The 12,000-nt window shown below is 38.4% G+C and overlaps 1 protein-coding gene across 2 annotated transcripts in view; it reads left to right on the forward strand.

Moving 5' to 3' along the window:
- Nucleotides 1-12,000, forward strand: part of tpk1 (thiamin pyrophosphokinase 1) — a 74,604-nt gene that overhangs the window by 8,283 nt on the left and 54,321 nt on the right. For both annotated transcript variants that reach the window (XM_017428447.3, XM_017428448.3), the window contains exon 3: nt 1,533-1,607. In XM_017428447.3, the coding sequence (XP_017283936.1) occupies nt 1,533-1,607 (75 nt within the window). The remainder of the gene's footprint in view (nt 1-1,532; nt 1,608-12,000) is intronic.

Genomic DNA, 12,000 nt, shown 5'->3' on the forward strand with positions numbered 1-12,000 from the left:
TGCGGCAAGTGAGTGTTTGCGTGACAAAGGGGTTATCTGAAAAGTCATGCTTGGTTGAGTTTGTCTTTTGTTCTCTGAACACTTCAGCCAATTAAGAGACAAGATTGACAAATCGTCTCCTCCTCTTTCTCCTCCTTACCCACCCATCCCAGTGTCGTCCTTTCTTTCTCTTTGCCTTTATGTCCTTTTTTCTTATTCTCTTTCTTTCACCATTCTCAAGTGGGGTTGACTTTTATATCTGAAGTGACCTTCCAGTGATGTGAACTTTATAACCATACCAAGCTCACCTCTGCGACAGAGTCACAAACCCAAAGGTTTTTGTTTTTTTATTTTTAATTTGTTATTTGTTTACTGAATGCTTTTGCTGTTAGAGGTTTAAGAAAGTAGATTTTTTTTTAATATGTAAATTCTTCGTCAATGTTTTTTGTTTTTTTTCCTCTGCCCATCCATACCAATAAATAACAGTGCGTTAGAAAAGGTTTCTTGGGAAACACTTGTTTTAGGATATTCCATATTGTGAAAACAATTTACATAAATACAGTTTTGGGGAGAGTAATTGTAATGTGTTGCTTACTCTTGGACATGACATTTTGAGGTTTTGTATTGACCTTAAAAAAAAATAGATGAAAAAGCTTTTATAAGGGCAGACATGAGAGGAAAAGATAAGTGAATAAGCAATGAAAAGTTTAAAGGCAAGGGGAAAAGAGGTTGTGCTTTCATATTTGGTCCATTAAGGCTTTTCTAGCAGCTCTGCTTTTACGTTGTCAGTAAATGCAGGCTTTCCTTTTTATTTCCATCTCCTGCAGATAGATAAATTACAATTCTAAAAGTATTAGCCGGGGGATTCACATTAGCAGCAGAGCAAAAGAAAAGCTAAAAGCAGATTGATGGGGGGAGGAGGGGGGGGGGGTAAATAGGTTTATAAGATGCTGAGCTGTGAGATAGGGACTTTGACAAAGACACAAGGAGGAACATACGATACGAAAGAGGGATGAGAATGACAAGTCCTGGATATACATATTTCATTTTTTAAAAGCATTCGTCTTTGCCGTGTGGTTACAGCTGGTGTGTAACAAGGTCAAGGTATTCAAATGAGAAGAGATTAAGTGTGTGGACAGGTTTCCCTTATTTTTGACAAATTATAAAAACTTGAGTACCTACGGTGGTCAAGGAGAGTGAAGGTAGTTTAGTGAAATTATTGTTCGAGCTGGTTACACGTTGCCTGAGATGTTAGAAACAAACCACTTGCATCCTGATTGATTTGGAAGTATTTTGAATTTGGATGAAATTGAAGGTAACTTGGGGTTGTTTCTTTTTGTTTAAACCCTCTTTTATGTGTTAATGTGGAGAATAATAACCTCATTATTGCAGCTTTCTCTTATTTTTCCCTTTATTGGGCCCATGCAGTGCTACAAACTCAACTCTGTTCTTAGACGGTGCGTGTTAGAAATATGTTTTGTTTTGGCAGCGGATTGTTGTTAAGCTGCAGCTCATGTGTCTGTGATTATTTCCTTTTCTCTTTTCTACATCAGGCACACAGAAGATTTGTCTGATCATTCTGAACCAGCCCCTTGATAAGGACCACCTACACATCCTCTGGAGTAAAGGTATGCAACTCACACATCATAAAGAGAGATCAGACGAGAGCTTTTTTACCAAGATGTATTACTTAGATCCTTTTGGTTTGCGCTGAGCATTTATTTCCCAGAGGTTTTTGTGAAACTGTGCTTTCTAGGCTGTATAGCTAACACTTTGGAAAGTGCCTGCCTTTTTATGGTTTTTTGCAGTCTAAAAGCAGCAGAACAAAAACAGACTTTAAGGCTACATCAAATTTAAGCTGAAAACAGAAATGTTCATTATCCCTAACAGCTTTAAAATCCATCATTTCTCAGACACCTGTTGAACAAGCGGAATAGAAAATTGCAGACATGTGATATGTCTAACTGCTCCGTCTGAAGACAACCCAATCACAGCCATATGGTGCTCGTTATATTGGCAAATTGCTGTGAACATGCTTCAGATGAACACTAATTACACAGTATATAATCACTAAGCTGAGTGAAAAAAATGATTTATGCCGGTTTACAGACACTACAAGGTTATTCTAATGTTTCTTTCCCCCTCATATATATATACATATTTTAGAAGGAGTGACAGATAGCTTCAATGTGGAGGTGGGACTGCCTCAAGGATCGGCTCTGAGCCCCTTCCTGTTTGCTCTGGTGATGGACAGACTAACAGATGAGGTCAGGCAGGAATCCCCGTGGACTATGATGTTTGCAGATGACATCGTGATCTGTGGTGAGAACGGGGAACAGGTGGAAGAGAACTTGGGGAAGTGGAGGTATGCACTTGAAAGATGAGGAATGAAAGTCAGCAGAAGCAAGACAGAGTACCTGTGTGTGACTGAGAGGGAGGCAGGTGGAACAGTGAGGCTACAAGGAGAAGAGGTCACAACGGTGCAGGACTTTAAGTACTTAGGGTCCACTGTCCAGGACAACAGGGAGTGAGGTAAAGAGGTGAAGAAGAGAGTCCAGACAGGATCAAATGGATGGAGAAAAGGTTTCAGGAGTGATTTGTGACAAAAGGATGGCAGCAAAGGTCAAAGGAAAAGTTTTCAAGACAGTGATGGGAACAGCTATGTGGTATAGTTTTGACAGGAGACAGAAGAGGGAGTAGCAGAGCTGAAGATATTGAGGTTCTCCTTGGGAGGGACAAGGATGGACATAAAATGTGGAATTCAGAAAAAGAAATTCTACATTTCATAGAGCCTTACAAGAAGAAGAAGTGCTGTATATAACACATATTTTTTACTTGTGTTTATTATTTTATACAGTAGTCTATATTTGAATGAATGTTTTGTCAGTTATTTTACAAGAAAGTTTAAAGAAATATTTTACTTTTAAAGCAGTTCCCTGTTCAGGTTCTAAAATTAATAATTGTTTTCAATAATTGTGATTACAATATTGACCAAAGTAAACGTGATTATGTTTTTTTCCCATAATCGAGCAGCCTTAACTTATCTCTCTTTGGGTTTTGATGAGCATTTATTATGCATAGTGTTTTGTTGAATCATCCATTGAAGTAGATGTGTTTAATTTTTTGGACATGAACTTTGTAAAACAGTTGGTAAATCAGATATGCTTTTCTGCTGTTGCACAACCCTGATATGAAGACAGCAAAAACACGCAGCTCAATAAAAAGGTCAGATAAGGAAACTCCTCGCAAGGCAGGGTCTTCACAATCATATTCAGACAGACAATAATTGGCAGATTATAAATTGATTGAATGGCTTCACTTTTGCAATCACAGAGTAGCTTTAAAACTCAAGAGCGTTTTGGTAATTGTTGGTGAAGATGACTTGAACGGTGATCAGTCACATCCACATCTGAACCTTCCTGGCCCCAAGTTTAGTGGCAGTCTGTTTTGTAACTGGTTACCAAGACATAGAAAAACATTCATGGGAATATAGATTCATAGATTTCTTTTCTTTTTAAAATCTGAAAGGAAAAATAATGAAAAGGCTAAAATGGATTTTATCAAGTCAACATCTCCCTCACTGAGATTTTATTTATGATGTGAATAAATTTAAGGCCTTAAATGGCATTATAAAGCATTAAATTTGAATTTCAGTGGCATTAAAAATATTCATTAGTTTTTAAGAAAACTAACTAAGGGATCTGGACTTGCATTGGAGGGAAAACATGAAAATTCCAAATTCCAGCTAAAGTGGCTAGAAGTGGAAAACTGTAAAGCATGACTGCAGTCTGTTGATGGTCAGGGGGTGAAGGATTTGCAGCGTTTGTAAAAAAGAAAATGTTTGGGACGATGGGCATAAATCAAGCCAGGATTTCAACACCTCCTGGCTGCCTCACTGTGAGCTCTGAATGCACTTAGACAGCGAGGGGGTCGAAGCCAACCCACCCCGCTGCACCTTTGTGCCGCGAAGCGAGGTGAAACAGAGCTCCACGTGTGCAAAGGTAAACCAGCTTTGCTGCTCAATAATGTGATGAAGTGATGATGTATGGTCTGTGTGACCACCCGCCCGGTCATGGGAACAGATTTATTACAGAGGGAAGGCCGATGATGACGCACAGGAACTTTGTATTTAGTTTAAAGAAATAGTTAACCAGAAAAAGAATAGCTAAACTGAGTTAATTAATCATGTTTTGTAAACGATATGAAGGAGACATCAGTCAAACAGTTTTTGTATTGACAACACAGCTGAGTTCTGCTCCACGACCATTGTTACCATATGGAAATTGTTGAAGTATCGTACCGGCGGCATAAAATGATTATATTTGGGGGGGAAATGATCTTACACACTTCATTTACATTTTTTAAGTGGCTCAGAATTATCTACTTCAATAGTACATTATTATAGGCAGTATATTATCAACAATAAAACATTTTTAGCTTTAAATAATCTAACAAAACAGTTGAAAAAAGCACCTCCTGCCAAACAGCGCCTCCCCTGGTGAGGAGAGTAGGATGAGCCACCAGAACAGACCATAATATCAGACTGAACTGTCTTCTACAAGTTCAGTCATCATGTATCAGGGCCCTGCCTCATAAATACTTTTGAATGTACTTGTAAAACTTGCCACAGAAACAGCTTTACAGTTTAATTAGAATCACAACTCAGTGATATTTTTACACACATTTATTATGTGCAAACAGCAACACTAACTACTGAAATGGGTAATTTTGTCATAAAACTTAAATGCAAAACAGGTAAAACATTGCAGTGCACAAAACAGTGGACTGCAGTAACTGTTTAAAACTACAAATAAATGAAATAAAAGTGTTATATGCTAACATCATTGTATGAGTACATACAATGATGGAATTTGTTCTCTGTATTTGACCTATCACGTGTGAGATACACACCAGTGGAGCAGTGGGCTGCTGTTTAAGCACCCGGGGAGCAGTTAGGGATTACGTGTCTTGCTCAAGGACACTGTGACATTTTGGCATGGCAGGGAATCAAACCTGCAACTTTCTCCTCCCAAGACGGTTGCCCTAAATAAAGTTTTTCTTTCAATTCTTGGGATTTCATGGCATTAAAATGGAATTTAAGAAAACTTTTGCAGTTTATGCATTCACCGTAGATGGCACTAAAAATGTTCAAACATGGCATTAAATTGGCATTAAAAGGCAATAAATTTGATTGGCTGATTTCTGCAGAAACCCTGTAATAAGAATGCAAACCATTCATAGCCGTATTGATTTATATCCTAGAAAATTAGGTTCTCTTTTAAATCTGGTAAACATGAGAGAACATGCATAACTTTAATTAAATAGGGATTACTTTATTATATAATTTATTTCATCAAGAACAAAGCACAAAAAAGTGACTTGGATCACAGGTTCTTAACAAATCTGATTCCAGTGCCATGGAACAAAAATTAGATGAGATACATATTAATTTATGGTAAATAGAATCAACAAAATTATGTAATCTGGCAAAAAGGTCTGTAAACAAAGTAACTTTGAAGGCAAACTTTGATTAAAACCAATTAAAACTGCTTCAGATTGAATTTTAATGAACAGGTCTTTGATATTCTTATCAGCTTAGCATGAACCCAAGAGGCACCTGAGTTCTTTCATTTCTCAGCCGTGCAGTTACACATCAAACTTCTCATTTTTGCCAAGAAGACCTCTACAAAATGTTTAATTGCAACAGACAAAGGCAATCTTTTCTTTTTGTCTCACACCAAATGTTTTATTATGCTCTCTGAGATAAAGATTTTTGTGCATCTGTCGGGAAGACAAACCTAATTCTTTATCTGAAAACAAACAAAACGAACGCAAAAACATATGTACATAAAAAAACAATAAAAAGTGGATCAACTGAGGATGAATCTCATCAAAGCTTTAAGTTGTGTATCCACAGTAATGGTGCATTTCATTTGTATTCAGAAGTTGGAACAATATACTGGAACGACCCATGAAGTCAGAATTTCAACTTGAAAAGTCAAAAATTCCTCATTCCTCAGTGTTGCTGCCTTACACATGAAAAGTTGTGATAGTTTCAGTTAGAAACTATTTAGTTTCACGTCTATGATTTATATATCAGTGCATTTGTCACTTATTTAGTATTGTACTAATTGGGAAGATGTTGCTACAGGATTTGAGTGCACATAATTCAGATAAATGCTTTGTTATCAGCTTGTATTGCTAATATTAGTTCACCTGGATACCCAGCACACTAATTAATAAATTGCTCTGGTTTTCTGATTTGCTGCTGAAACACAGATAAGCCGGGTGTGGTGTCATTTTCAGATATGAGTTTCGAATTTTAAAATGGAACAAAAATAAAATATTTTGTACTAAAGTTTGATTTGAACGTTGTGTTGAATGGTAGCTAAAATTGTGAATAGATCGGGCTTCTAATTTAGTGTTTAGGCCCAGCTGATTTTATGCAAACTGTTCAGTGATTGGTGTTTTTAATTTCCTAAATTTACCCAGTTTGGATATTCTCCTCCAAAATTAACATCGGAAATCTGTGAGTATTTCCGATGTTGTTTGGTCAAGACTTATTACGGCTTTAACGTGCATTTTTTGAAGTGTAAGTTTGTGGATTTTGAAGTGTTCTGTCATAAGTTTCTTTTTGTTGGTATTTAATCAAAACCTTTTTTTTCCTTCTACTCATAAAATATTCCCTTTGCCACTGGCGTCAACATAAACCAAAAGCATGATTAGTTCAGAGCCTACAAGCTTTTTTATAGTCAAACAGGGATTTGATTTTCTTTTATAGCAATGCTGCCAGTGATTTTAGGGTTTTCTTAACAGCCAGTTTGTTAATTACTGTACTCAGCAAATTGGGAAAACTGCAATGGCTTGCTATATTCTTACAACCTTCTTCTGCATTGTTGGCATCAAAGATTTTATTTTTTCAGAACACTAGACATTTGCTGAAAAAAGCCAATGGCAGATTGAACAAGGTTTGAGTAATTAAAGCATTTGAAGTGGTAAAGTTAGCATATTTTAAGTTTTTCTAAGCATAATTATGAACAAGTTATAGCCTTGACACGTCAATTAAAGTTGGAGCTGATGGTAAAAGTTGTCTGAGAGCTAAAATAGTTGCCTTTCTTACTTTGAAGTTGCACATAAGACAAATAATTAACTTATCTCCTAAATGTGTTGATTAGAACGTTTGACATTATTAAACTAACCAAGTGAGCCAGCTGCTGGGTGATAGATGTCACTATGACACAGCTTGATGTTGTCATATTGAAGAGTTCAGCATTTGCTCCCTCTTGGATGGTGATACTAGGCAATAAAAAAAAGAAGCTTCAGTGATGTTGGGTGGTTTCTTAATTAATTTCGCTCTTGGCAGCAGTGCCCAGGGGACTAGAAGAAGTTTTGATGACCTGATGAATTGCATGATGGAAAGATGTCAGATCTCTCACAGTTTGATAGTAAATGTGCTTGTAGCAAGTCAATCATTCCTCGCCTGAAGTTTATATATATATATATATATATATATGATGGCGTGAATGCGATAAGCACATGATTCTGTCTTAGTTGGCGTCACATTCCAGATAGTTGTTCACCTGCAGGCACCGTAACCTCCTTCATGGATACAGTCAAGCACAAACAAATGTGTCTGACTCTCAGGTCGTCTGATGTACTGCCCCTGGGCCCCCACTCCCTTCACCCGTGGGAGAGGTAAAGCAGCGGGGAGCACAGGAGTGATTGAGGCTGCTGGAGCACAGCCCTGATCAAAGGGGAAACTCAGACTGCGATGTTGTTATGTTGGATCAAGTTGCTTATCTCCATCACACACCCTCTCCCTTTTCTTGCTCATCAGTCACCCAATCATTCCCTCACTGTCTCACCCAACCAGTCACACGTTCACTTACCTCAGGATGCTTCACCTGCTCATTGTGTAACAATGCAAGAAGTTCAATAAAGCAATCAGGGAAAGTGATTCTTGCTGCAAAACAAAAAAAATGTTCCTGCGTTGATTACAAGTGTCTCAGTTCATCATTTATTTATAGTAAGAGGCTTGTTGAAATCTGAGAACATCTCCCACCTGCAACTCAAATAACAGCCCTGCCAGTCAGCTGGAGTGATAAGTTGGTGAGAACAGATGTTCTTTCTGCACTACATGTGAGAACACATGCCACGTTGAGTTATTAGGTGTTTTGAGAGTTTGAAAGGAAAAGAAAAGAAAAAATAAAAAAATATAAAAATGTAGGAAGGACTGACAGCAAGCCACAGCCAAAAGGCACAACAAGACTGTCAAAGAGAGGAAAAAGAGAAAGACTTGCTTAAATTAGGCCACCTAGAATAAAAAAGAAGGATGGCTTCTTTTCAGAGCAGCAGAGTGGAGCTTCAGGGAAAGAAAATGAGATGTTTGTGCAGGAGATCAATCAAGTCGGAGGAAAGGTGTGGAGATCATGGTGAATCTGAGACAGGGTGACAGATGGAGGGGCAGAGGGGTGTGCTGACAAATGAAGGGAGCGCATCACGCCATCATAATAAGGATTGTAATCTTTTCACTACTTTTAGTGACCGTTTGCCCTCTCTGGTTCTGCACTAAAGCCTCCACTTGACAGGTTTTAATCTTCACCCAAACCTCATCAATACTGGCCAGCTCAGTAGCCCACGTGTGTTTCCACATCAGTGTGTGCACTTACCGTTTCTGTGACTGAAATGCAGCATAAGTGAAAGCATTTAAAGGGTTTAGCTGTGTGTGAAAGTGTATTATCTATCATGCAGCAGTGATTGACAGGAGTTGTTGGTGCTTAGGCCTGCAGGGAGGGATTATAGAAGGTAGTTTATTTACAAGGTCATCATTCTTGACTCTTCTTACTGTCCCCTCACAGTTCATGTCTTATTTCCATTATGAATTATAAGACATCCACATAAGCCATGATATTAAAACATCCTCAAAATGCGATTTAAGTACTCATGTTACTAAACTATTTAGACTCCTAACTATTCTTTGGGATCTGCCACATGTCGGCACATGCCTACAGATTGTTTAAAACCTTTAGGTTGCAACATCAACTCTTGGTGTATGATTCAAGCACATCACATTTGTGGATGTGTCACTGAGACTGCAACAGTGTTTTGGTGGGTCGTATGTGTCAACAAGAGATCCACGGAGACTTAAGGTTTCTTAAGTAAACATTGAGTTCTAACAAGGCGATCAATGTTATTCACTTCACCTGTCAGCAGTTTTAATCTCCTGGCTGACTGGCGTATATCTTTATATGCATTTTTTTCTGTTGAGCTAGATAAACTCAAATGTTCAGAGGGTAAAGAGAAGATGAGCAAATTGGTTAGACGGTTGTATATTTGACCTATTTTTAACAGCAAACAATTTATTGTTTCCATTGGGAGAATGACAGTAATTGCATTTTTACCGCCTGTGGATGGAGTGCAGATGGAGAGATGGTATTTCTCAAGTTCAGATTACCCACTTTAGCCATTTAGTGCGATGAAGACAAATGGGACATTAAGAAATGTAGAAAGACAGATGCTCCCACAAGCATTTTGAAGACTTTAAGGGAAAAAAATCGAGCAGATGTTGTGTGAGTATTACTTAGTCTAAACAACTTGTGTCCGTAACAACAACATCAAAATAAAAGAACATTTTAAAATCACGTCCTGCTTAATTCCTGCATGTTGGAGAAAAATGGTTAATCTAACCAAAAAGGGTTATTTTAAAGTTACCATTCAAAAGTTCACTTGGTCAGTTCATACTTGTTAAAGTAATATCACCACACTGCCTAAGGTATAATATATATCCTTCTCTGAATTCAGATATACTCAGATCAGCCTGACTAATATTTCTACAAACAGGTAAAGTGAATAACTGCTCATCTTACTACAACAATCTTCTTTTGCATCCTGACTTTTATATAAAAGTTACTTTGACACTTGCCACCTACCTAAGCTTTGTAGAACAATTACAACCCCAAAACCATAACAGCCTTCCCTTACAACTGCACCCCCTCTTAGTCAGTTGACAGTGGCCCTTCAAAATAACACTCCAAATGTCTCAGCAAATACAACAAAGAGTATTCCACGTTCAGCTGGATCTTCAAAATGACCTAAATACCATTTTGATTGTGCCAGTGGGAAGCAAGCACAATCCACAGAGTCCAAGGGACCTATTGCTGACATCCTGGTGCCTGACACATCAGGACACCTGCAGATGTTTTTTTTTTCCTCTCGTACCCTGACTGGCCAAAGCATTGGAGTGGCAAAAGGAGGACATACTCAGTGTTGATCAAGTTGTCAAAAAGGCATGGCTGATCGGTGTTGGGTAACAGATTTGTCCAAATGTGGACAAATTCAAATTTATTGTGTTTAATTTTTTAATTGCCCTGCTGTTGATTTTTTTTTTTTTTTTACCACAGTAATTATTGCAGTAATTACTACATGGTAATAATGGTAGCATCACCATCATGTAATAAAAGCCTTACAACACATAAACAACATGAGCATATGAGCATAACACATGGTTTGAAATATTCATATCATACTTCTGTCACTCTTTTGTGCACTCCAAGACTGTGGCATTGTCCCAACAGACCAAGATTCACGCAATTACTGTCTTTCAATCTTCCTTTACTGCAATCTGTAGCATCCCTGCTAATTCATCTTGAACCTTAATGTAGTAAAATATACATTTTATAAAAAAAATCATATGATATGATTTCTTCTGTTTTAGGTCATTTTTAAAGTTTCTTATCATGCTGACAGTTTGTAAAAAGATGTGTTGTCTCAGATTTACAACATTTGTTTGTGTTTGTATGCTTTAAAGGGAATGGAAAGCTACAATTCTTGTTACTTTGAGACTTTTATGGTGGGACATAATGCTTGTTTTTTTAAATAATCCCAGAAACCCAGTGATTTATGTCTTGGAGCCAATGGGAAGGAGATTCTACCACAGTAAGAATTCAAAGTGCACATACAAATTCTTGTAAACTACATGGCTAAGGTTTGACATGAAGAGAACTGCAGTGGGCATAAGGTTGATTTGTTGAGTGAAAGACTTTCATATTTTCAAAAATAACACTGATTGGATTCCATGTTCACTCTGGTTGTTTTTCTGCTCTGTAATAGGGGCACCACTGAGATATTTTTTGGCTAGCAAAATGTAGTGGGTGGTCTGCATGCACAAGATTAAAGATTCAAACGCAAATCACACCAGAGCTGTTTGGTTCACTTTTAACAGTTTTGTTTCCTTGGCTAGTCCACTTGGTTGGGCAGGTGTGAAAGCTCATCCAAAATTCTGGCGCTGACCAAACACGTGAACTCTGATCCCACTGAAAACACGGGTCTCGGTTTGCTTGCAAGTGAACCCCTGTGGCGGTTCACTTACAGTGTGAAATGACATGATATGCACCATATTATCCAGTGAAACAAAGAAAGGAAGTGATGTAACGCGCAGTGCACTTGTGAAAAAGCAATTAGGTTTGAAAAGTAAAGCAAAAACAAACTCTAAGACTGCATAAATTTGGTCTTGCTCTTGAAGGGGACAGATTTCTGTTTTCTTCTTCCTTATTCTTTTTTTCTTTCATTGGGCTGTTTTGGGTGAGATCACCCCAAATGAGCAGCTTTTGTAACTGTATGACGTCCATGTTGTTTGGTCTGGTTTAGCCCACTTTCAAAAGTGCAGTGTGAAAGTGAACCAAACCAAATGAAGGTGTGAAAATGATCGGTATTCCACACCCAATCGAATTGAGTCCACCAAACTACCCTGATGTGAACGCGCTCTAAGTGTCAGACTTGACCTTGCTGATCCAGTGAACTACCAACAAGCCAGGTTCAAATTCCCTCTCATGGGCACACTTTTTTTTTAAAAACGACTCATAAAAACGAGCTGGGCGCTCGGTGTGTGTCGGCTCGGCCTGGTGCCTGCGCGGTGGGGCTCGGGTCCTCTGGTCCTGGTGGGCCTTGGCCTGGGTTGGTGTGCGCCCTCGGTGCCCGGGCCTCGGTGCCCGGCCCTGGGGCTGCCTCCGTGCAGCGGGCTCC

The sequence above is a fragment of the Kryptolebias marmoratus genome, linkage group LG21, assembly GCF_001649575.2.
Source record: "Kryptolebias marmoratus isolate JLee-2015 linkage group LG21, ASM164957v2, whole genome shotgun sequence".
Lineage (NCBI taxonomy): Eukaryota > Metazoa > Chordata > Actinopteri > Cyprinodontiformes > Rivulidae > Kryptolebias > Kryptolebias marmoratus.